Source organism: Nerophis ophidion, linkage group LG01, assembly GCF_033978795.1.
Source record: "Nerophis ophidion isolate RoL-2023_Sa linkage group LG01, RoL_Noph_v1.0, whole genome shotgun sequence".
NCBI classification, from domain to species: domain Eukaryota; kingdom Metazoa; phylum Chordata; class Actinopteri; order Syngnathiformes; family Syngnathidae; genus Nerophis; species Nerophis ophidion.
The window spans coordinates 7,782,224-7,809,799 of record NC_084611.1 but is presented as its reverse complement, the minus strand read 5'-3'; the positions used below and the strand labels follow the sequence as shown (position 1 = coordinate 7,809,799).

Below are 27,576 nucleotides of genomic sequence, written 5' to 3'. Positions count from 1 at the left end.
CATTGGTGCTAGAATCATGATTTCAGGAAAACTAACCCCTATGATGCGGCTCATTATGAGATAACGCCAACAGCGCCACAAAGCGCTAATTAGTAGATATCGCGTTAATCGCTATCTAGCCAAAATGCTAACATGATTACAAGACATGTAAACGTCTTTCCTCATTACAAGCATCATAATCCAATTTAAACTTATATAAACAATACTATCTAAGCAACTATTACATGTTACTGTGCACATTGAACCGACAGCTGTCACGGCCAGGGCGCATTCCAACGTAATTATCCATTGGAAATACCGTAAGCGATCATCGTGCTCTATGCAATCTTGCTCTCTCTGTTTTCTTCCCCGTGTTTGATTAGTCCCGTGTCTTCCTTGTCATCCTTCCAGCAGTCTGCCTTCGTTCCTCGTGACGAGCTGTGCGTCTCGTCTCGTCTTTACCCCCGTTTTCCTTCTGCTTCCTTAACTGAATCGTGGATCTCAACCTCCTACGCCTCGCTATCACCCCCGACTTCATGCTTGCCTTACGGATCTTTAAGCCTGCCCTGCCCCTTTTGGACTTGCCTCTCGCTCAACACTCTGGTAACACTCCGCAGTTAATTCCTACACATAGTCACACACATACACACTCTTGGATTTTTGCAACACTCCATTCTCGTATATATATACACTATGCCCCTTATGGTCTGTGCCGTCTACTCCCCCCAAACATAACAGCCTTAGAACAGAGTGGTAAATATGAACACTTTTTAAAATGTAATCTTTATTTCCGTAAGTGATATAAAACAATATGTCTTAAAAAATGGCAACAATATGATTATAAAACAAAATGTGTTCATACGACAAATATACTCAGACTATCAAAACTAATCGGGCAATAAATCAAGATATTAAAACACATCTACTGTACAGCAAAAGTAAATATTAAAATCTGTACACTGACATGTCTTCATACAACAGGAAGTGAACCCACGTGACGTTATAAAAAAAAAAATCCTTAAAATGGAAGAAATTTAACATATTCAAACACGCTAACACACAAATATGGCTCTTCAGAAGCCAAAACAATATTTAGTTATTTCCTTCCAAAATTATATTATATGTCAGTTTTATAATGATCTTGTTTTGTTTTTTAAGAGAAACTTGGTTTAAATTTGAGGAGTCGAGTATTTTGTGGACAAACAAGTGTATTCTGAGCAAGAAATTAAAGCAGAGTGAAAATGTTGCATGTTCTCTCTTGCCTGCGGGAAATGTTCCAATATGGATTTTGGTAAAAGTTATTTCAGACTTCCTGATAAAGTCCACCATAGCACTATTGATAATGAAATTGGATATTTCTGAAAGAAGCAATAAGACCTTTTTTGAAGAGGTCCTGGGTTTGTGTGGATTTCATATGAGCCACACATTAAACAGCTGATTGATTATTCTCCTGTGTGTGTTACAGCGTCTGCATTGCAATGGAATCGTTTACCACAAATTTAACAAAAAAATGTTTTACCTCCTTAATGGGTACTTATGTGTCGAGTCAAACTGCATTTTTGAGAGAAGCATTTACCGCAAACTGAACATTTGAATGGTTTTTCCCCTGTGTGTGTTCTCATGTGTTTAACCAAATTGCTGTTGTGAGGAAAGTTTTTACCACAAACTGAACATTTGAATGGTCTTTCTGCAGTGTGCGTTCTCATGTGTTCGCTCAAGTTGCTCCTGTGAGGGAAACGTTTACCACAAGCCGGACAAAAACATTTTTTCCCTCTAGTGTGGGTTCTTTTGTGTCGAGTCAAGCTGCATTTCAGAGAAAAGCATTTTCCACAAACCGAACACCTAAATGGTCTATCCGTGGTGTGTGTGCTCATGTGTTGAATCAAAATGCTCTTATGAAGGAAGCTTTTACCACATTCTGAACAAGTAAATGTTTTTTGTCCAGAGTGTTTCATTATGTGTTTAGTCAAACCCGACCTGGAAACAAAGCTTTTGCCGCAAACTGAACACTTATACGGTTTTTCTCCCGTGTGCGTTCTCATGTGTTGAGTGAAATTGTACTTTTTATTAAAACTTTTAGCGCAAACTGAGCAGCTCAAAGGCTTCTCTTTAGAGCATTCCAAATGTTTGATGTCAGTGTGAGTCCTCATATCACCTTCACAGTCTGTATCGCTGCTCAAAGTCACTTCAACCTCGTCTTCAGCCTCACTATCTGATAGTGGAGCTAAGAGGGTGTCTGGTTGGGGTTTCTCTTCATCATTTTCAGTTGTCACAGAGACAACAGTCAGAGGCAACTTGGTGAGATCAGCCTTCTGCGGTCCTAGAAGACACTCTCCCTCCTGAGTGATCCACAGTTCCTCCTCTTCCTTTTCAACGTGGGGTGGTTGTGGAGTCTCCTGCTTCAAAGTGGAGCTCTTCCCTGACGGAGGGGAAAGTCCTTCTGGATGACCGATCAGCTGCTGGACGTCTGCAGGACACAAACAAACACAAAAATACTTTAGCTCAGACGTGATCCATGAGATGTTTCTCTTTAAACTGGCTACAGTGTAGTGTTTCATGGCCACTCATTTAGTGCCTTGCCAGAATGAAGGATCAATGTTTACTTGGCTTGTATTGGACTCAGAAAATATAGAATCTGTTTCAATGGACATTAGGATACTACAAACTAGGGAACAAATTCCATATGGCAATATATCGTGGTACTTTTTTTTTACAATATATTATAATTGTAACGTCATGCAAATTTCATATAATAATTATTATGACCAAATTATTATGGTTATTATTATCATGGTATTGTAAAATGTACTTTTACACACACTGAAACAGCTGGCATAGGCTGCAGCACCCCCTCGCCACCCCAAAAGGGACATGCGGTAGGAAATGCATGGATGGATGGATGGAACTAAAAACACAATATTGTGTATTGCAAGTTTTGAAAGAGCGTTTTCCGTTCGGGCTCCAGTACTCTGGAATGCCCTCCCGGTAACAGTTGGAGATGCTACCTCAGTAGAAGCATTTAAGTCTCACCTTAAAACTCATTTGTATACTCTAGCCTTTAAATAGACTCCCTTTTTAGACCAGTTGATCTGCCGCTTCTTTTCTTTCTCCTATGCCCCCCCCCTCCCTTGTGGAGGGGGTCCGGTCCGATAACCATGGATGAAGTACTGGCTGTCCAGAATCGAGACCCAGGATGGACCGCTCGCCTGTGTATCGGTTGGGGACATCTCTACGCTGCTGACCCGCCTCCGCTTGAGATGGTCTCCTGTGGACGGGACTCTCGCTGCTGTCTTGGATCCGCTTTGAACTAAACTCTCGCGGCTGTGTTGGAGCCACTATGGATTGAACTTTCACAGTATCATGTTAGACCCGCTCGACATCCATTGCTTTCGGTCCCCTAGAGGGGGAGGTTGCCCACATCTGAGGTCCTCTCCAAGGTTTCTCATAGTCAGCATTGTCACTGGCGTCCCACTGGATGTGAATTCTCCCTGCCCACTGGGTGTGAGTTTTCCTTGCCCTTTTGTGGGTTCTTCCGAGGATGTTGTAGTCGTAATGATTTGTGCAGTCCTTTGAGACATTTGTGATTTGGGGCTATATAAATAAACATTGATTGATTGATTGTTGATTCTATGTAACTTGTTTATGTGTGCTATGGCTATATGTATCGTGTGCTTCTTTTCTTTTTCTTTTAAATTGTGATTTTACTGCCTTTTTTGCATCATGGCCAGGGGACTACAGATGAAAACTAGCCTTTTGGCTAATTCTGGCCTTTGTAAACATGTGTAATCATGGTGTTTTATTAAAATGGCATCGTCTCATTTTAAATAAACTAACCTACTGTAATCTAATGAGGATTTTTCCTTGGCGTCAGTCTGGACCCCTCCCTAGAGTCCGGCCATTGACTGAACATTTTTTTTACCTCCCCATCGTTTACCTGCTTCTCACCTTTTTTGTAAAAGGCGTCGGAAGTTGGCAGGCACTTCACTGATCCTATTTCTGTCTCCCTGTAATGTTTGTCTGATCTTGAATGGGATTGTGCTGAAAATCTCAATTTGCCCTCGGGGTAGGGCTGGGTGATATATCGATATACCACGCGTTTGTCTCTGTGCGCAATAGAAAATGACTATCGTGATATTGGAGTATACGTTCTCACGCAGTTGCTTTTAGCTGCGGGCATTATCTTCTCACTCTTCATTTTCTCTCCTTCTCACAGAGATATAAAACAAGCGCACCTTCTTACATACGTCAAAAACGTTTACGCCCTCGCGGAGCAGAGAGAAAGCGGCATTGGTAACGTTAGCTGTGGCGCGAGTGCTAATACAAGAAAAAGAAGGTGCAAATCTAGTAAATAATGAAGGAAGAATTAATCCCCAAGAAAAACAGCAGGTGGTCCATCATCTGGCGGTGGTTTGGCTTCAAGAGGGAAGATGTCGAACAGACAACCGTAATTTGTCAGTTGTGGAGCAAAAGCGCTGCTACAAAAAGTAGCATTACTGCTAATATGTAGCATCAGACTACATATTAGCAGTAATCTGGTGGTCAAGTCTTTTGACAGACTTGACCACCAGTCCCTTCCGGCGGCCTTAGAAAAGCAAAATATCGATGAGAAATATATCAAAATGATCAAAGTATTATACAGGGAGCTCACAGCAAAAATTAATTTGCAATGATATCGTCAATGACTCGATTAAAGTCCTGAGAGGAGTTAGACGGGGAGATCTTCTTCAGCAGTTCTGGAGGAAGCATTCAAGAATATCAACCGGAGCAACAAAAGGAATCCAAGTACACGCTGAATATTTTAGCCATTTCAGATTCGCCAACGATATTCTTATCCAAGGCTACACTGCTGAGGAACTACAGGAAGTGACTGGTGGTCTTGCAGAGGAGAGTAGCAAGACAGGCCTCAACATGATCAAAGAAAACTAAAGTCATGATGAGCAACAACAAACCAAACTCCAAAGTAACCGCACAAGGAAAAGGACTAAAAACATCCATCCATCCATTTACTACCGCTTATTCCCTTTGGGGTTGCAGGGGGTACTGGAGCCTATCTCAGTTACAATCGGGCGGAGGGCGGGGTACACCCTGGATCAGTCACCACCTCATCACAGGGCCAACACAGATAGACAACATTGACACTCACATTCACACACTAGGGACCATTTAGTGTTGTCAATGAACCTATACCCAGGTGTTTTTGGAGGTAGGAGGAAGCCGGAGTACCTGGAGGGAATTCACGCAGTCATATCTAAAAAAAAATTTTCAAAAAGTTTTTTTTAAGCCTTTTTTGAAAGCATCCACAGTCTATGGTGCCCTCAGGTGGTCAGGGAGAGTGGTCCACAGACTCGGAGCAGTAGAGCAGAACCTATCCCCAGGTGCATGTTTTTGGCGGTGGGACGAAGCCGGAGTACCCAGTGGGAACCCACGCAGTCACGGGGAGAACATGCAGACTCCACACGGACAGATCCCGAGCCTGAGATTGAACTCAGGACTACTCAGGACCTTCATATTGTGAGGCAGACGCACTACCCCTTCTTCCCCCGTGCTGCCCAGGACCAAAAACAGTAAATTACATATATCTCGGAAGAAGATCACTTTCAACAATGAGACCAGCGAGAGAAGCCACAAGTTTGGATGGGAAGTGTTGTTTTTTATCCAGGAATGGCGAGGCAACAGTAGGTCAAAAAAACATTTGATGGTTGTCCAGGTTTTGGCAGGTATGGTACACCGGTCAAATACCTGCCTCTTCAAGGAAATGGGGAGATTAAAGTCTCGGAAGATGGATCTTAGAGACCCAAACTTTACCCAACCCTTCTGGATTCTTCTCTTAGTTCAGGGGTCGGGAACCTTTTTGGCTGAGAGAGCCATGAAAGCCAAATATTTTAAAATGTATTTCTGTGAGAGCCATATGATATTTTTTAAGACTGAATACAACTAAACGCATGCATTTTTTAAAGTAAGACCAACATTTTTAGAGTATATATTCTTTATAATAACATTGTTATTCTGAAGCTAATCAACAATAAATAAAATACTTCTTACCATTAATGCGACTTCTTGAACAGGTGGGGTAGAAAACAGATGGCTGGATTAAAATGTATGAGCGTTTTATATTTTGAAGGTTGTTTTTAACACTGTGATTACCGTCGGAATTATTCATTACTTATCGTGTTAAAGGGGAACATTATCACAATTTCAAAAGGGTTAAAAACAATTAAAATCAGTTCCCAGTGGCTTGTTGTATTTTTTGAATTTTTAAATTTTTTTTTACCTGTCTCGGAATATCCCTAAATAAAGCTTTAAAGTGCCTTATTTTCACTCTCTGCGAAGACACTGGCCATTTCCCTGTGACGTCATACAGTGCTGCCAATGTAAACAAACAATGGGAATACCACAGCAAGATATAGCGACATTAGCTCGGATTCAGACTCGGATTTCAGCGGCTTAAGCGATTCAACGGATTACGCATGTATTGAAACAGATGTTCGGAGTATGGAGGCAGATAGCGAAAACGAAATTGAAGAAGAAATTGAAGCTATTGAGCGAATAGCTATTGACGCTATTCGGCCATAGCATGGGTGTACCTAATGAAGTGGCCCATAGCATGGCTGCCTTATTAGCATCGCCGGTAAAATGTGCGGACCAAACGATCAGGACTTTCGCATCTTGTGACACTGGAGCACCTTAAATCCGTCGATTGGTAAGTGTTTGTTTTGCATTAAATGTGGGTATCTAGTTTCAAATGTACATTCAGCTAGAGTAAATAGCATGTTAGCATCGATTCGCGTAGCATGTTAGCATCGATTAGCTGGCAGTCATGCCGTGACCAAATATGTCTGATTAGCACATAAGTCAACAACATCAACAAACCTCACCTTTGTGATTTCGTTGACTTAATCGTTGCAAATGCATCTGCAGGTTATCCATACATCTCTGTGCCATGTCTGTCTTAGCATCGCCGGTCAAATGTGAAGACACTCTGGTACATTCAATGGGGGTCTGGCGGCAGATTTCTTGCCAGTGGTGCAACTTGAATCCCTCCCTGTTAGTGTTGTTACACCCTCCGACAACACACCGACGAGGCATGATGTCTCCAAGGTTCCAAAAAATAGTCCAAAAAATGGAAAATAACAGAGCTGAGACCCGGTGTTTGTAATGTGTTGAAAATGAAAATGGTGGGTGTGTTACCTCGGCGACGTCACATTCTGTCGTCATCGCCTCCAGAGCGATAAACAGAAAGGCGTTTAATTCGCCAAAATTCACCCATTTAGAGTTCGGAAATCAGTTAAATAAATACATGGTCTTTTTTCTGCACCATCAAGGTATATATTGACGCTTACATAGGTTTGGTGATAATGTTCCCCTTTAAGCAATGTCAGCTAAGGTTTATCTGGGATCGGAACTGAGGATGTTGCTGAGCACGGGTCTCAGACACGCGGCCCGCGAGATGTTATTTTGCGGCCCCCCCTTAAAATGAAAGTTTGATGTTAGTGAGTTTTATATGAATGGCGCTTGACAGCGTTGTGTGCGGAGCTGAAGGAATCTAGCAATCACAGTGTGGTATGTGGCTCTGGAGGGCCGAACATTGACGTCACCTGCGTGACGCAAGCAGAGAAACGTTTTGCCGCTTTTCCACGAGACCCGCACTCGTTCTTCATCCCTCCCTCGCTCGCCCGCCTGCTCTCTCTTTCTTTCTCCCTCTCTTGCTTCCTCCCCCGGCGCCGCTGTAAACAGTCCAGGCCGAGGAAACGAGCGGACCGGTAGCTTCCAAAGCACTCTGCCAAAGGACCGAGCGACAATACAAAACTGTGGTGCACTGGACCCCAGCGCTGATACTCCGACAGAGAGTCGCTGGGCGCATCGGATGTGTAACATGTTAGTCGTGATGTTAGCCCGTTCGGAAGCTAATTATGCTACCGTAGGTGTAAACTCCACGGCGAGACGTTCAACGTTCTGGGTTGCCTACCTCTGCATTAATGGAAAAGCGGCAAATGAGTAAAAGCGACAGAAACGTTGCCAGGGAGACAAGTTTTTTTTTACGTGCCTGGCAGCAGTCACACCGCGACACCTGTCCGTCAGTAATAACTGTCCCCGATAACCTGGACCAGGTTAATTGATTAATTTGCAAGGCCTCACATTACTTAATTCTCATTTGGTTCACCTATTTTTTTTATTTTTTTTTGTGTTGAAAATAAAAATAAAGACATTTAAAAATATATTTTTAATAACATTTTTCTAGCGGCCCAGCTTCACCCAGACTCTGCATCCAGTGGCCCCCAGGTAAACTGAGTTTGAGACCCCTGTTCTTGAGGCTTGTGCAGCCCTTTGAGACACTTGTGATTTAGGGCTATATAAATAAACATTGATTGATTATCTGAGAGTCAGATGCAGTCATAGCTCGGTTGGTAGAGTGGCCGTGCCAGCAACTTGAGGGTTGCAGGTTCGATTCCCGCTTGTGCCATCCTAGTCACTGCCGTTGTGTCCTTGGGCAAGACACTTTACCCACCTGCTCCCAGTGCCACCCACACTGGTTTGAATGTAACTTAGATATTGGGTGTCACTTTGTAAAGCGCTTTGAGTCACTTGAGAAAAGCGCTATATAAATATAAATCACTTCACTTCATCAAAAGGGCCACATCTGACTCGAGAGCAATAGGTTCCCTACCCCTGTCTTAGGTTGTGTGTTCAAACCCCGGCCGAGTCATACCAAAGACTATAAAAATGGGAGCCGTTACCTCCCTGCTTGGCCCTCAGCATCAAGGCTTGGAATTGGGGAGTTTTTAGAAGCACAAAACCAATGGGAGCAATTTGCAAGTTTGTATAATGCGCAATCTTTTTGCAAATTGCTTCCAGCTATATACTTGAATAATGTGTGGTGCACTTTTTGCAAATCAATGGGCGCAATTTGCAAAATGCGCAACCGCATGGTGCAAATTTGAATAATGCACAATCTTTTTGGCAATTTTGGAAATTGCTTCCAGTTATATATTGATTGTGTTGGAAGTTCTAGCTACTAATCAATCAATCAATCAATCAATGTTTACTTATATAGCCCTAAATCACTAGTGTCTCAAAGGGCTGCACAAACCACTACCACATCCTCGGTAGGCCCACATAAGGGCAAGGAAAACTCACACCCAGTGGGACGTCGGTGACAATGATGACTATGAGAACCTTGGAGAGGAGGAAAGCAATGGATGTCGAGCGGGTCTAACATGATACTGTGAAAGTTCAATCCATAGTGGATCCAACACAGTCGCGAGAGTCCAGTCCAAAGCGGATCCAACACAGCAGCGAGAGTCCCGTTCACAGCAGAGCCAGCAGGAAACCATCCCAAGCGGAGGCGGATCAGCAGCGCAGAGTTGTCCCCAGCCGATACACAGGCAAGCAGTACATGGCCACCGGATCGGACCGGACCCCCTCCACACGGGAGAGTGGGACATAGAAGAAAAAGAAAAGAAACGGCAGATCAACTGGTCTAAAAAGGGAGTCTATTTAAAGGCTAGACTATACAAATGAGACTAACCCTAACCCTAGATGCCATCTACGCAGTGTTGGGAGACTGTTTTGCTGTTCTTCTATTGTTCGATGTAGCTTTCTGTGCAGGATTCCGCAAATTCTTCTTCAGCCGTCCTCAAACCATCCATTTGCACGGTCGCGCCTTTTAAAAAAAAAATCTCGTCTTAAATCTCGTCAAATGGCTTGCTCACAATGGAAATGACGTATGATTTGCCAAGTGCGCGAGATTGATGGAATGCTTACAACAGGGTTAAATCAACAAAAAAGGATTCCCGGTCGCGGCCACCGCTGCTGCTCACTGCTCTCCTCACCTCCCAGGGGGTCAACAAGGGGATGGGTCGAATGCAGAGGACACATTTCACCACACCAAGTGTGTGTGTCTGTGTGTGTGTGTGACAATCATTGCTACTTTAAAGGGGAACATTATCACAATTTCAAAAGGGTTAAAAACAATAAAAATCAGTTCCCAGTGGCTTTTTGTATTTTTTTTCAAAATTTTACCGGTCTCAGAATATCCCTAAATAAAGTTTTAAAGTGCCTTATTTTTGGCTCTCTGCGAAGACACTGGCCATTTCCCTGTGACGTCACACAGTGCTGCCAATGTAAACAAACAATGGGAATACCACAGCAAGATATAGCGACATTAGCTCGGATTCAAACTCGGATTTCAGCGATTCAACAGATTACGCATGTATTGAAACAGATGGTTGGAGTATGAAAGTATTGAAGAAGAAACTGAAGCTATTGACCAGATAGCTATTGACGCTATTCATAGCCATAGCATGGCCGAAATAGCTGCGTTAGCATCGCCGGTAAAATGTGCGGACCAAACGATCAGGACTTTCGCATCTTTTGACACTGGAGCAACTTAAATCCGCCGATTGGTAAGTGTTTGTTTCGCATTAAATGTGGGTGGAAGGAAACGTAATATAGTTGCAAATGCATCTACAGGTTATCCATACATCTCTGTGCCATGTCTGCTTTAGCACCGCCGGTAATTAGCATGTTAGCATCGATTAGCGTAGCATGTTAGCATCGATTAGCTGGCAGTCAACATCAACAAAACTCACCTTTGTGATTTCGTTGACTATCGTTGCAAATGCATCTGCAGGTTATCCATACATCTCTGTGCCATGTCTGTCTTAGCATCGCCGGTCAAATGTGGAGACACTCTGGTACATTCAATGGGGGTCTGGCGGCAGACACTTTGGCATCTTGGGGCCAGTGGTGCAACTTGAATCCCTCCCTGTTAGTGTTGTTACACCCTCCGACAACACACCGTCGAGGCATGATGTCTCCAAGGTTCCAAAAAATAGTCAAAAAAACGGAAAATAACAGAGCTGAGACCCGGTGTTTGTAATGTGTTGAAAATGAAAATGGTGGGTGTGTTACCTCGGCGACGTCACATTCTGACGTCATCGCCTCCAGCGCGATAAACAGAAAGGCGTTTAATTCGCCAAAATTCACACATTTAGAGTTCGGAAATCGGTTAAAAAAATAGATGGTCTTTTTTCTGCACCATCAAGGTATATATTGACGCTTACATCGGTCTGCTGATAATGTTCCCCTTTAACTTGTGGAGAACTTCCCAATCAAAGGTTGACGTGAATCATATTCATCTTGTTCTTTATGACCTCCAATCCTCTGCAGGTTGATGTAGACACGTGGTCCAGTCTACTCTTCAACATCTCTTCTTTCAAATGATTATTTTCTTTACACAAGCGCTTGTTTTGCTCTTCCACTTTCTTCATGTGACTTTTGCATTCTTTCATGTCTGATGTGAACTCCACTGCCTTCTTCAAGCTAACAATCATGGCGACTCTTTGTTTACATTCTTCAACAAGGTCGGCTCATTGCATGGCTTACGATTGCCTCCAAAATGACGTTGTTAGGGAACTTTGACTCACTCACCTTCATCCGCACTTTTCGTCTTTTTCCGCGTGGCTGATTCTCTTTCGTGTTGTCTTTTGCCGCACGTCGCCATCTTAGCATGGCAGTCGTCGTCCACCTTCTGTCACTACGAACTCAAATTCGGTTCCGTGGGCTTTGGAAAAGACACATCCGGGCGTAAAAAACATGCTGTATTTAAATCTATAGAGGTATAAAGATCGTAAATGTGAATGAAACTTCTCCGAAAAGCGACAGTCACCCTGTCCGCCATCTTGGTCTTTTCGCTTTTGCCGCTGCTTGATCAGATAGCGCATGCGCCAGAAGACAGCAACTTCCGCTCCCCACTTGACAGCATGCTTTTCAAAATAAAAGCATTGATTGATTGATTGAGACTTTTATTAGCAGATTGCACAGTACAATACATAGTCCGGGCTTCGGAAAAGACAAATCCTGGCGTAAAAACATGCTATATTTAAATCTATAGAGGTATAAAGATCGTAAATGTGAATGAAACTTTTCCTAAAAGCGACAGTCACCCTGTCCGCCATCTTGGTCTTTTCGCTTTTGCCGCTGCTTGATCAGATAGCGCATGCGCCAGAAGACAGCAACTTCCGTTCCCCATTTGACAGCACGCTTTTCAAAATAAAAGCATTGATTGATTGATTGAGACTTTTATTAGTAGATTGCACAGTACAGTACATATTCCGTACAATTGACCACTAAACGGTAACACCCCAATAAGTTTTTCAACTTGTTTAAGTCGGGATCCACGTTAATCAATTCATGGTAACGGTTGGCAAAAGTATCTACTGATCATTTTAAATAAAAATAAAAAAATAGAACACCTTTTATCGCTCTGCGGGCGGCATTGCTCGGTTGGTAGAGTGGCCGTGCCAGCAACTTGAGGGTTGCAGGTTCGATTCCCGCTTGTGCCATCCTAGTCACTGCCGTTGTGTCCTTGGGCAAGACACTTTACCCACCTGCTCCCAGTGCCACCCACACTGGTTTAAATGTAACTTAGATATTGGGTGTCACTATGTAAAAAGCGCTTTGAGTCACTTGAGAAAAGCGCTATATAAATATAATTCACTTCACTCTGAGGTCCGAGAGCCAGCTCCAGCTCGCTGTGCCTAAGACGAGTGTGAATTAACCACGATCATCAAGTATTGGACAGGACGTCGAAAATGTGTAAATAAAGTTGTACTTTATATGAGAAAAAATTGGGGGTACAAACGGTACAAACAATCCTTTTATCTTGTTATAATCCTTTTATCTTGTTATAATAATAATAATAATGATGGATTAGATTTATATCGCACTTTTTCTATTGTTGGATACTCAAAGCGCTCACAGAGAAGTGGGAAGCCATCCTTCATTCACACCTGGTGGTGGTAAGCTACATCTGTAGCCACAGTTGCCCTGGGGTGGACTGACTACGGCCCCTCCGACCACCACCAATCATTCATTCATCATTCATTCACCAGTGTGAGCGGCATCGGGGGCAAAGGGTGAAGTGTCCTGCCCAAGGACACAACGGCAGCGATTTGGATGTTAATAGGTGGGAAGCGAACCTGCAACCCTCAGTTTTCTGGCACGGCCGCTCTACCCACTACGCCCCCTATTATGTATACATGTGTCATTCATTCATTCACCCGTAGGCTCGTAATGCTCAATCTCATCAACCACAATACACCTGCTTCCGGTCTTCTTTTTTTTTTACATCCGGTTCGCCGCAATGAATTGTGGAACATGCAGTATTTCAGTTAACCCTTTGTAAGGCTTTCAAATACAAAACAACTCAATCCAGTGTCAGTGTTTCTCAAATAATCAATATCAAATACATGTATGAATCAAATCAATTCCCTTTTTGAACTATTTTTAACTGTAAATGATAATAGATTAGCTTTTCAGCAATTAAATCAAATATGGAAAATATGAATGATGGTCACATGAACTATATAGCCCATAAGTTACAGCATCGAGACTGAAAACCAGGCTAGACAGGAACACTCTGACCCTCCGTGTTCCAACTGCTCCCACAGTGGAGGGTTTTAAGTCTCGTCTTTTAAAACCCGCTTTTATTCTTTGGCTTTTAACACTACGGGAGTTGTGTGCTCCTTTTGTGTTTTTCAAATTGTGATTTCTATTTATTGTTTTAATTTAATTAACCACAGTGGATATGTTTATTTTACTTTTTATTCATAGCTGTATGTAGAAGTGTCTGGTTGTAGCTGCTGCTTTAATGTCTTTAATGTCCTCTGTGTTCTTTGATGTTTGATGTTTCCCTCTTACACACATGGAAGAGTGATGTGTACTATGGCTATGAGTTGTTGTTTTTTTTTTTTTTTCGCTTGGCCTCAGTCTGCACCCCCACTCCAGGGCCCAGGCTAAGACTGATTTTTTAAATTTTATTTTTATCTTCTATTCTTTTCTCCCCCCCACTTGTTTACCTGTATGTCATCTTTTTTGTAAGGGGCGCTGGAAGCCGGCAGACCCGTCAGCGATCCTGTTCTGTCTCCCTGTAATGTTTGTCTGATCTTGAATGGGATTGTGCTGAAAATTGTAATTTTCCTGAAGGAACTCTCCTGACGGAATAAATAAAGTACTATCTATCTATCTAATTGGGTTTGCCCTTTAAGATCGTTTTTAATCATTTTTATTTGTATATTGTTTTTATATTTATTTGTTTTTTTGTTTTTATTCAGTCTTTGGTGCAGCTAAGGATAATATTTGAATATTGTTTTTAATATTGTTCTGCAGCACTTTGGCTAGAAAGGCAAGAAAACTTTTATCTATATAGCATGTTTACAACCATTTTTAAATTGAACCAAATTGCTTTACAGGTTAAAAAGCGTAGAGCAAAAAAAAAAAAAAAAAAAATAGACAAAGAACATAAACAGTGGATGAGCTAAACAACATAGTGCAAAAGCAATATCGAATAAAAAGGAAAAACTTGCAAAAAAAATAACACCACCAACCCCAGCGTTTACCTGTTTCTTACTTTTTTTGTAAGGGTTGCCAGGAGTTGGCAGACCTGTCAGCGATCCTTTTCTGTCTCCCTGTAATGTGGGTCTGATCTTTTCATTACTTCATCTCTACAGATGAAGTAGTCTTGTGATTTTTCCCACACATACATTTTTTGCGCTCTACCACGGTATCGAGCATTATTCTCTGGATAATCCAATCAAGATATAAATATATATATATATATATATACATATATATATATATATATATATATATATATATATATACATACATATATATATATATATACATATATAAATGATAAGTGGGTTGTACTTGTATAGCGCTTTTCTACCTTCAAGGTACTCAAAGCACTTTGACACCACTTCCACATTCACACACACATTCACACACACATTCACACACTGGTGGAGGGAGCTGCCTTGCAAGGCGCCAACCAGCACCCATCAGGAGCAAGGGTGAAGTGTCTTGCTCAGGACACAACGGACGTGACGAGGTTGGTTGTAGGTGGGATTTGAACCAGTGACCCTCGGGTTGCGCACGGCCACTCTGCCACTGCGCCACGCCGTCCCTAACATATACGTACACATAGATATACATACATATATATATACGTACACATACATGTATATATATACATACATATATATCATATACATATACAGTGCATACATGTATACATATGTATATATAATCTGTGTATGTATATAAAATCTCCTGATGATTAAGGGAACCCCTCATGAAACAGTTCTGTAGAGATGAAGTAGTCTTGTGATTTTTCCCACACATACATATGTATGTGTATATATATATATATATATATATATGTATATATATATGTATATACACATACATGCACACATTTTTTTGTATATACATTTGTGTGTATGTATATATATATATATATATATATATATACACAAATACAAACACACATATATATATATATATATATATATATATATATATATATATATATATATATATATATATATATATATATATATATATATATATACATACGATATACATACGCATATGTATATGTGTATGTGTATATATATATATATGTGTATATATATATATATATATAAATACACACACACGTATATATATGCATATATATATACACACATATGTATACATGTGCATAAATGTAATAGTGTGATGTTGTTGCACTATATTATGAACGAGACAGGGTGTTATGTTTTATTTCGAAGTATTGGTTTTATTTTGAAGAACCGGATGTCCGGTGCAGGAAGTGACTCTCTGGTTTTTTTTTTCGGATATTTACTCCCTCTTCTATCGGACTTTTGATGATGAGGTATCACTCCACCAGAAAAGTAGAGACCTGTGTATGTGTTTCACGTTTCCAACAAAGGTGGCCAATAAACGATGAAACGACGGAATGGTGGAGTGTCTCTTCCTTAAAAAACTACACAACGCAGAATAAGACTCATTACATATATACATATATACATATGTATACATGTATATATATATATATATATATATATATATATATATAAACATATATATATATATATATAACACCCCCCCAAAAAACAGCAATACGGAACTTCTTTTCAAACTCCACACTCACTTGTTTTAATGCTAAGCTCAGGTTGCTCGACCATCACGTGAATTAAACCACCATGAAGAAAATCGGCCGTGAGTTATAATTATTTATTCAACTATATAGTTAACAATGTTTGCGTCACAGAAAGTTTCTCAAACAAATCCAATGTTCAAACAAAGTGCAGACACGAGCACGTGCCGGCTGCTCTACAAGATGAAAGTGACCGTTTGAGAGCCATTTCTCTTCGCACGCTTTCATAATTTCTTCAACTTTATTCCCTTTATGAACCATTTCTTCCAAGACGCTGTAAGAACGTTTTCCTATTTGTCGTTTTTTATGCTTGCCACAGCACAGCAAGGCGGCATTTTCAGGTTAAAGTCTCACTTCAATCACTTGATTGATTGCCAGGCATGTGCAATATCCTGCAACAAAGCAAAGCGCACGTGAAGTCATAAACAGCTCAGCAAAACTGAAAAGTTTATGATTTAAGATTATGCACCAGATAGTGCCCACTTTGAACGAATATGTCAGATTTTTATGAAAAAAACAGCAATGCATTTTTGAGGAGGTCTTGGGTTTGTCCAATCACATTTCGAACAAAGTTTTTTCCGCAAACGGCACGATCAAACGTTTTTTCTCCTGTGTGTGTTCTCGTGTCGAGACAAGTTGCTCTTTTGAGAAAATCTTTTACCACAATCTGAACAGTTAAATGGTTTCTCACCTGTGTGCGTTCTCATGTGCTGAGTCAAATGGGTCTTTTCAGTAAAGCTTTTACCGCAATCTGAACAATGAAAGGGTTTTTCTCCTGTGTGTGTTCTCACGTGCTCAATCATATTCCTCTTTTGAGAAAAGCGCTTGCCGCAAACTGAACAATTAAATGGTTTTTCTCCAGTATGTGTTCGCATGTGCTGGATCAAGTGGCTCTTCTCAGTAAACCGTTTACCACAAACCGAACAGTTAAATGGTTTTTCGCCTGAATGTGTTCTCATGTGGTCAGTCAGAATGCTCTTTTGATAAAAGCTTTTACCACATACTGAGCAACTAAACTGTTTACGTCCAGTGTGTTTCATTATGTGTTTGGTCAAACCAGATTTGGAAACAAAGCTTTTATCGCAAACTGAGCAATTAAATGGTTTTTCCCCTGTGTGCGTTCTCATGTGTTGAGTCAAATGGCTCATCTTAGTAAAGCTTTTACCACAAACTGAGCAGCTTAAACATTTGATATTGTTCTTCCGTTTCGAGCATTCAGAGTGATGGTCAGTGGGAGTCCTCATATCATCCTCACAGTCTGTATCGCTGCTCAAAGTTACTTCAACCTCATCGTCAGTCTCACTATCTGATAGTGGAGCTAAGAGGTTGTCTACTAGTGGTTTCTCTTCATCATCTTCAGTCTTCAAGGGGACAACAGTCAGTGGCAACTTGTTGAAATCAGCTTCCGGCGGCCCGAGAAGACACTCTCCCTCCTGAGTGATCCCGAGTTCCTCCTCTTCCTCTTTAATGTGGGGTAGAGTCTCTTGCTTCAAAGCGGAGTTCCCACCCAATTGAGTGGGAAGTTCATTTGGATGACCAATGGGCTGCTGGACATCTGCTAGACACAAACAACACTAACTTTAGTTCAGTCATAATCAATAACTTAATAACGTAACTATAACTTTGGTAAATAAGTATGCCGACAAAACCAAATGGACTGTTAGCAAAAAAATGCACTTTACCTTATCGCAATAAACATCTGTTCAGTATTTTAACATAAAAGTGTTAAATTGTGAGGCATTAAAAGCCACAAAATGCAAAGGGTCCATCAGACCCACAAAACGCTGGCTGAGTGACAACAATATGAACGTTGCACGTAAAATGTCTTTGCCAGTTTCTGCATCCCACGGGGATTCTTCGTTGGTGTTTCTGCACCTGCGGTTCCCACACGAGGTTGCGACATTGTTTGTCAACTCTGTCTGCTCTCATTTTCTCGCACATTTGACCCTCTGATGTTCTGTGTCCCCGACATTTTATATCTAACAGAAATGTGTAGGGGGGGGGGAGGGGGTGTATGGTGTGTGGTCATTAAATATGTATTCTGATATATGTCCTTCACAGAAAATGAGCCAAAGTCAGTGAGTCTCTGTTTGAAAAATTAATTAATTGTATCATTTTTCTTTAAATAAAAAATGAAAACGGGTCCCACAGACCCGAACACCACACAAGGGTTAACCCTTGAAGGGGAACATTATCAGCAGACCTATGTAAGCGTCAATATATACCTTGATGGTGCAGAAAAAAGACCATCTATTTTTTTAACCGATTTCCGAACTCCAAATGGGTGAATTCTGGCGAATTAAACGCCTTTCTGTTTATCGCGCTGGAGGCGATGACGTCAGAATGTGACGTCGCCGAGGTAACACACCCACCATTTTCATTTTCAACACATTACAAACACCGGGTCTCAGCTCTGTTATTTTCCGTTTTATCGACTATTTTTTGGAACTTTGGAGACATCATGCCTCGTCGGTGTGTTGTCGGAGGGTGTAACAACACTAACAGGGAGGGATTCAAGTTGCACCACTGGCCCGAAGATGCCAAAGTGTCTGCCGCCAGACCCCCATTGAATGTGCCAGAGTGTCTCCACATTTGACCGGCGATGCTAAAGCAGACATGGCACAGAGATGTATGGATAACCTGCAGATGCATTTGCAATGATAAAGTCAACGAAATCACAAAGGTGACTTTTGTTGATGTTGACTGCCAGCTAATCGATGCTAACATGCTACACTAATCGATGCTAACATGCTATTTACCGGCGGTGCTAAAGCAGACATGGCACAGAGATGTATGGATAACCTGTAGATGCATTTGCAACTATATTACGTTTCCTTCCACCCACATTTAATGCGAAACAAACACTTACCAATCGACGGATTTAAGTTGCTCCAGTGTCAAAAGATGCGAAAGTCCTGATCGTTTGGTCCGCACATTTTACCGGCGATGCTAACACAGCTATTGGGCCATGCTATGGCTATGAATAGCGTCAATAGCTATTCGCTCAATAGCTTCAGTTTCTTCTTCAATACTTTCATACTCCAACCATCTGTTTCAATACATGCGTAATCTGTTGAATCGCTTAAGTCGCTGAAATCCGAGTTTGAATCCGAGCTAATGTCACTATATCTTGCTGTGGTATTCCCATTGTTTGTTTACATTGGCAGCACTGTGTGACGTCACAGGGAAATGGATAGTGGTTTCGAAGATAGCAAAAATAAGGCACTTTAAAGCTTTATTTAGGGATATTCTGAGACCGGTAAAATTTTGAAAAAAACTTGAAAAAATACAACAAGCCACTGGGAACTGATTTATTTTGTTTTTAACCCTTTTGAAATTGTGATAATGTTCCCCTTTAACCACTTTTTCAGTCATAAATAATTTGTTTTGACTTGTTCAATAACACTAATATACTACGTTCATTACACTGTTTTTAACCTTCCGTCCAAACCAAACTTGTCACTTCCATTTCTGCCGTCGAACCCTTTGTGGTTTAAAGTTAAGTTATTGCTTTATGTTATCGTGTTGTTTCTATATTCTCGTGGCTTTTACAATCGTGCTTTAGCTGTTGCGTTGTAAATAATGATATGGTTTTGTTCTGACCTAATTGGACCACTCACAGACCGGCAGACAGACTTAACGTTTCAAGTCTGTATCATTAAAAGTGTTAAACGGCCGTTCTTAAAGCCAGCGTTTTATTTTTTTTTATCAATAAAATCAATATATTGCTTTTTAAAATCGATATATTCCAGAAGTCCAACTACCGATGATTGTCAAACTACCAATGATTTTCAAACACACACTGAAATGTGTCCTTTGCATTTGACCCATTCCCTTCTCACCCCCTAGGAGGTGAGGAGAGCAGTGAGCAGCAGCAGTGGCCGCGCCCGGGAATCATTTTGGTGGTTTAACCCCCAATTCCAACCCTTGATGCAGAGTGCCAAGCAGGGAGGTAACGGCTCCTATTTTTTATAGTCTTTGGTAAGACTCAGCCGGGGTTTGAACTCACGACCTACCAATCTCAGGGCGGACACTCTAACGCTGTTGTTCTGAGCTTGACATATGGAGATGACTTGAGGCTACATTCGTAAAAAAAAACTAAAGTAAAAAAGGAGAGAAAGCCTCTCAAAATGCGACTCCTGTCCTGTTTGTTCATTGATCTTACATCGATGATGTCGTTCACAACCACACAATCAGATGAGATGTGTTGTGGGTGTATGGGTGTTTGAACTCACAACCTACTAACCACCAGGCCATTAAATAGTGAATATAGAAATATAAATCCAACTATATATCGATCAATCGTTACAGCCCTGGTTATGAAGTTTTTTTTAAAGGGGAACATTATCACAATTTCAAAAGGGTTAAAAACAATAAAAATCAGTTCCCAGTGGCTTGTTGTATTTTTTGAAGTTTTTTTCAAAATTTTACCCGTTTCGGAATATCCCTAAATAAAGCTTTAAAGTGCCTTATTTTCGCTATTTGCGATGCCACTATCCATTTCCCTGTGACGTCACACAGTGCTGCCAATACAAACAAACAATGGGAATACCACAGCAAGATATAGTGACATTAGCTCGGATTCAGACTCGGATTTCAGCGACTTAAGCGATTCAACAGATTACGCATGTATTGAAACAGATGGTTGGAGTATGAAAGTATTGATGAAGAAACTGAAGCTATTGACGCTATTCATAGCCATAGCATGGCCGAATAGCTGCGTTAGCATCGCCGGTAAAATGTGCGGACCAAACGATCAGGACTTTCGCATCTTGTGACACTGGAGCAACTTAAATCCGTCGATTGGTAAGTGTTTGTTTCGCATTAAATGTGGGTGGAAGGAAACGTAATATAGTTGCAAATGCATCTGCAGGTTATCCATACATCTCTGTGCCATGTCTGCCTTAGCCGGTAAAATGTGGAGACACTCTGGCACATTCAATGGGGGTCTGGCGGCAGACACTTTGGCATCTTCGGGCCAGTGGTGCAACTTGAATCCCTCCCTGTTAGTGTTGTTACACCCTCCGACAACACACAGACGAGGCATGATGTCTCCAAGGTTCCAAAAAATAGTCAAAAAAATGGAAAATAACAGAGCTGAGACCCGGTGTTTTTAATGTGTTGAAAATGAAAATGGTGGGTGTGTTACCTCGGCGACGTCACATTCTGACGTCATCGCCTCCAGCGCGATAAACAGAAAGGCGTTTAATACGCCAAAATTCACCCATTTAGAGTTCGGAAATCGGTTAAAAAAATAGATGGTCTTTTTTCTGCACCATCAAGGTATATATTGACGCTTACATAGGTCTGCTGATAATGTTCCACTTTAACATGGGAAAAGACGCTAATGTAAGTTGTTTTCATGTTAGCATTTCAGCTAGCTGGCAAGCTAACGCTAGTCGGTCCGCTAGTTTATCAAAGTGCAGTTATCAATCATGGTTTTTCAATCATTTTAATTTAATACGGTAAGACTAACATTCGGGAGTTTTATAGAGGCAATGTTAGCATTTAACCTACTCAGTGCCCTTGTGGCTAGAGCAGGGGTCGGGAACTTTTTTGGCTGAGAGAGCCATACAAGCCAAATATTTTTTAAAGTATTTCCGTGAGAGCCATATAATTTTTTTTATTTTTTTTTTAAACACTGAATACAACTATATGCGTGCATTTTTAAGAAATGCCAACATTTTTAGAGTTTAATAAGTCTCTTATTCTTTTTAATAACATTATTATTCTGAGGCTAACCAACAATAAATTAAATACTTCTTACCATTAATGCGACTTCTTGAACAGGTGCGGTAGAAAGCGGATGGATGGATGAAAATGCATGAGAATGTTTTATATTTTGAAAGTTATTTTTGAAACTGATTACCAGCCGAATTATTCATTACTTATCGTGTTAAGCAATGTCAGCTAAGATTTATCCGAGAGCCACATCTGGCTCTAGAACCATAGGTTCCCTACCCCTGGGCCAGAGTGTCCGCCCTGAGATGGGTAGGTTCTGAGTTCAAACCCCGGTCAACTCATACCAAAGACTATAAAAATGGGAGCCATTACCTCCCTACTTGGCAATCAGCATCAAGGGTTAAATGACCAAAAATGATTAAAAAAGTTAGAACTTTACGCTACTTTATATTACAAATGGCAACACCAAAACAAGAAGATAGAGAAACAGAAGAAGCTTGTCGCCACGGACTACAGTGGCGGACGTGCACAAATTTTCCGGACTTATGCATATCCTAAATACACATCAGCAGGTTCCAGAAGGTAAGAAAAGTTGGTTTTGCATGATATTGTAAAAAAAGACACCAGATAATACAGGGGTAGGGAACCTATGGTTCTAGAGCCAGATGTGGCTCTTTTGATGACTGCATCTGGCTCTCGGATAAATCTGAGCTGACGTTGCTTAACACGATAAGTAATGAATAATTCCACTTGTAATCACAGTGTTAAAAATAACGTTAAAATTACAAAACATTCTCATGCATTTTAATCCATCCATCCGTTTCCTACCGCACCTGTTCAAGAAGTTGTGTTAATGATAAGAAGTTATTTATTTATTATTGGTTAGTGTGGGGCTTGCCCTCCTGGGGGATTTTCAGACCACCAAGCACCGACATGAGAGCCTGTTTCAGGGTTACAATATTGTTTTATTTTTCAATACGTCTCTCAGTTGCTTTCCAGCAATAGTATTTCCAGCCCCAAGCCAGTCTCTCCTCCTGGCTGCTGCTTATAACAGAGCGACAGGTGACTAGATAGCAAGGCCCAGGTGGGCCTTCTACGCACCTGTCGCTGCAGGCCCGCAGGCCACTACCCCCACCACAGTTAGCTTCATAATAACAATGTTATTACAAAGAATAAGAGACCTATTATACTCTAGAAATGTTGGTCTTACTTAAAAATGCATGTGTTTGGTTGTGTTCAGTGTTAAAAAAAATATTATATGGCTCTTACGGAAATTTATTTGAAAATATTTGGCTTTTTGGCTCTCTCAGCCAAAAAGGTTCCCGACCCCTGAGATAATATGTCTGCAAACGGGTGCCATTTTGCGGTCCTTATACACACACACCATAGTAATACTTGGATCTCTGACTACGGTAGCAGTAATGCGCCAACAATCCATCAAGCGGTGCGGCTTCAAAGTCAGACTGAAACATTTTGACAGAGTTTTGAGTGCCTTGTGCAATGTTCTATATTTTCAAAGGAACATTTAAAGTTTTGGTGTCATTTACTGGCGTCGTATTGCAGTCTACACTAGGTCTAGGTGATATATCGCGTTTTTTTTCTCTGTGTGATATAGAAAACGACTAAATCGTGATATTTTTTAGTACTCTGGAATGCCCTCCCGGTAACAGTTCGAGATGCCACCTCAGTAGAAGCATTTAAGTCTCACCTTAAAACTCATTTGTATACTCTAGCCTTTAAATAGACTCCCTTTTTAGACCAGTTGATCTGCCGTTTCTTTTCTTTTTCTCCTATGTCCCACTCTCCCTTGTGGAGGGGGTCCGGTCCGATCCGGTGGCCATGTACTGCTTGCCTGTGTATCGGCTGGGGACATCTCTGCGCTACTGATCCGCCTCCGCTTGGGATGGTTTCCTGCTGGCTCCGCTGTGAACGGGACTCTCGCTGCTGTGTTGGATCCGCTTTGGACTGGACTCTCGCGACTGTGTTGGATCCATTGTGGATTGAACTTTCACAGTATCATGTTAGACCGGCTCGACATCCATTGCTTTCCTCCTCTCCAAGGTTCTCATAGTCATCATTGTCACCGACGTCCCACTGGGTGTGAGTTTTCCTTGCCCTTATGTGGGCCTACCGAGGATGTCGTAGTGGTTTGTGCAGCCCTTTGAGACACTAGTGATTTAGGGCTATATAAGTAAACATTGATTGATTGATATTTGAGTATATGTTCTCACACTACAGGCTCTCCTCGCTCTTTCCTGTGTCTCCTTATCACAAAGACTAGGTAGCAGCATGGGCAACGTTAGCTGTGGTGCGAGTGGTGATGCGAGAGAAAGAAGGTGCGAATCTGGTAACAAATGAAGGAAGAATTAATTCCCAAGAAAAAACAGCAGGGGGTCCATCGTCTGGCGGTGGTTTGGCTTCAAGTGGGAATATGTCGAAAAGACAACGGTAATTTGTCAAGTGTGGGGCAAAAGCGTTGCTACAAAAAGTAGCATTACTGCTAATACGTAGCATCATTTGAAAAGTCACCCGCTAGAGAATGAAGAGTGTTTGAAACCCCGTATGTCAACTTCTCCGTTCGGTGACACACTCACATAATCCCCAAGCAGGTCTGGTGGCCATGGATGAAGTGCTGGCTGTCTAGATTGGGGACCCGGGGGTGGACCGCTCGCCTGTGCATCGGTTGGGGACATCTCTGGGCTGCTGACCTGTCTCCACTTGGGATGGTCTCCTGCTGGCCCCACAATGGACTGGACTCTCACTATTATGTTAGATCCACTAAGAACCGGATTCTTACACTATCATGTTAGATCCACTATGGACTGGACTCTCACTATTATGTTAGATCCATTATGGACTGGACTCTCACTATTATGTTAGATCCACTATGGACTGTACTCTCATTATTATGTTGGATCCACTAAGAACTGGACTCTCACAATAATATGTTAGATCCACTATGGACTGGACTGTCATTATTATGTTAGATCCACTAAGAACTGGACTCTCACAATATTATGTTAGATCCACTATGGACTGGACTCTCACAATATCATGTTAGATCCACTATGGACTGGACTCTCACTATTATGTTAGATCCATTATGGACTGGACTCTCACTATTATGTTAGATCCATTATGGACTGAACTTTCACTATTATGTTACATCCACTATGGACTGGACTCTCACTATTATGTTAGATCCATTATGGACTGGACTCTCACTATTATGTTGGATCCACTATGGACTGGACTCTCACTATTATGTTAGATCCACTACGGACTGGACTCCCATTATTATGTTGGATCCACTATGGACTGGACTCTCACTATTATGTTACATCCACTATGGACTGGATTCTCACTATTATGTTAGATCCACTATGGACTGGACTCTCACTATTATGTTGGATCCACTATGGACTGTACTCTCATTATTATGTTAGATCCACTAAGAACTGGACTCTCACAATATTATGTTAGATCCACTTTGGACTGGACTCTCATTATTATGTTAGATCCACTAAGAAATGGACTCTCACAATATTATGTTAGATCCACTATGGACTGGACTGTCACTATTATGTTAGATCCATTATGGACTGGACTCTCACTATTATGTTAGATCCACCATGAACTGGACTCTCACTATTATGTTTGATCCACTATGGACTGGACTCTCACTATTATGTTAGATCCACTACAGACTGGACTCTCACTACTATGTTAGATCCACTATGGACTGGACTCTCACTATTATGTTGGATCCACTATGGACTGGACTCTCACTATTATGTTAGATCCACTATGGACTGGACTCCCATTATTATGTTAGATCCACTATGGACTGGACTCTCACTATTATGTTAGATCCATTATGGACTGGACTCTCACTATTATGTTGGATCCACTATGGACTGTACTCTCATTATTATGTTAGATCCACTAAGAACTGGACTCTCACAATATTATGTTAGATCCACTTTGGACTGGACTCTCATTATTATGTTAGATCCACTAAGAAATGGACTCTCACAATATTATGTTAGATCCACTATGGACTGGACTCTCACAGTATCAGGTTAGATCCACTATGGACTGGACTGTCACTATTATGTTAGATCCATTATGGACTGGACTCTCACTATTATGTTAGATCCACCATGAACTGGACTCTCACTATTATGTTTGATCCACTATGGACTGGACTCTCACTATTATGTTAGATCCACTACAGACTGGACTCTCACTACTATGTTAGATCCACTATGGACTGGACTCTCACTATTATGTTAGATCCACCATGAACTGGACTCTCACTATTATGTTTGATCCACTATGGACTGGACTCTCACTATTATGTTAGATCCACTACAGACTGGACTCTCACTATTATGTTAGATCCACTATGGACTGGACTCTCACTATTATGTTAGATCCACTACAGACTGGACTCTCACTACTATGTTAGATCCACTAAGGACTGGACTCTCACACTATCATGTTCGATCCACTATGGACTGGACTGTCACTATTATGTTAGATCCATTATGGACTGGACTCTCACTATTATGTTAGATCCACCATGAACTGGACTCTCACTATTATGTTTGATCCACTATGGACTGGACTCCCACTATTATGTTAGATCCACTACAGACTGGACTCTCACTACTATGTTAGATCCACTATGGACTGGACTCTCACTATTATGTTAGATCCACTATGGACTGGACTCTCACTACTATGTTAGATCCACTATGGACTGGTCTCTCACAATATTATGTTAGATCCACTATGGACTGGACTCTCACTATTATGTTAGATCCACTATGGACTGGACTCTCACTATCATGTTAGATCCACTATGGACTGGACTCTCACTATTATGTTAGATCCACTACAGACTGGACTCTCACTACTATGTTAGATCCACTAAGGACTGGACTCTCACTATTATGTTAGATCCACTATGGACTGGACTCTCACTATCATGTTAGATCCACTATGGACTGGACTCTCACTATTATGTTAGATCCACTACAGACTGGACTCTCACTACTATGTTAGATCCACTAAGGACTGGACTCTCACTATTATGTTAGATCCACTATGGACTGGACTCTCACTATTATGTTAGACCCACTATGGACTGGACTCTGACTATTATGTTAGATCCACTATGGACTGGACTTTCACAATATTATGTTAGACCCACTCGACACCCGTTGCATCCGGTCTCCCCCACATCCGCGGTCCTCTCCAAGATTTCTCATAGTCATTCACACTGACATCCCACTGGGTTGTGAGTTTTTCCTTGCCCTTATGTGGGCTCTGAACAGAGGATGTCGTTGTGGCTTGTGCAGCCCTTTGAGACACTTGTGATTTAGGGTTGTATAAATAATTTTGATTGATTGATTGATCTCCTCTGATGTGAACTCCACTGCCTTCTTCAAGCTAACAATCATGGCGGCTCTTTGTTTACATTCTTCAACAGCCGGCTAATTTCTCATCAACGCACTTTTAAGGCTTGAAATAGCTTTAAAATGAAGAACTTCAACTCACTCACCTTCATCTTTGGTCTTTATCTCCGTTGGTGATTTGCTGGAAGTTTCTGATTGGCTTTCATGTTCTCTTTGACATGACGTCACCATCTTAGCATAGCAGTAGTCGTCCATCTTCTATCACGTCTTCAATCTTCACTTCAGGTAACATCGCTCAAAACTCAACTTCCATTTCGTGGGGCTTAAAAAAGACAAACTCTGAGATATTTGATTAAACATATATACGAATCTATAAATGTATAAAAATCCTAAATGTGAAACTTCTCCGGAAAGTCACATCCGCTCAGACTGCCGCCTTTGCCAATGCGCGATCAGATTGCGCATGTGCGAGAAGGCAGCGACTTC

The 27,576-nt window shown here is 41.3% G+C and overlaps 3 protein-coding genes across 3 annotated transcripts in view; 1 reads left to right on the top strand and 2 right to left on the bottom strand.

Annotated features, from left to right (window-relative positions):
* Positions 1-27,576, top strand: part of LOC133538135 (gastrula zinc finger protein XlCGF26.1-like) — a 263,415-nt gene that overhangs the window by 56,610 nt on the left and 179,229 nt on the right. The window lies entirely within an intron of this gene.
* LOC133556694 (gastrula zinc finger protein XlCGF17.1-like) lies at positions 747-11,695 on the bottom strand. Its single transcript, XM_061906894.1, has 2 exons — positions 11,410-11,695; positions 747-2,446 (listed from the first exon to the last, which is right to left on the bottom strand). Exons 1-2 carry the CDS (start codon positions 11,480-11,482, stop codon positions 1,503-1,505), a joined length of 1,017 nt encoding a protein of 338 aa, XP_061762878.1. The 5' UTR covers positions 11,483-11,695; the 3' UTR covers positions 747-1,502.
* Positions 16,049-27,552, bottom strand: LOC133556379 (gastrula zinc finger protein XlCGF17.1-like). Its single transcript, XM_061906295.1, has 2 exons — positions 27,237-27,552; positions 16,049-17,543 (listed from the first exon to the last, which is right to left on the bottom strand). Exons 1-2 carry the CDS (start codon positions 27,343-27,345, stop codon positions 16,579-16,581), a joined length of 1,074 nt encoding a protein of 357 aa, XP_061762279.1. The 5' UTR covers positions 27,346-27,552; the 3' UTR covers positions 16,049-16,578.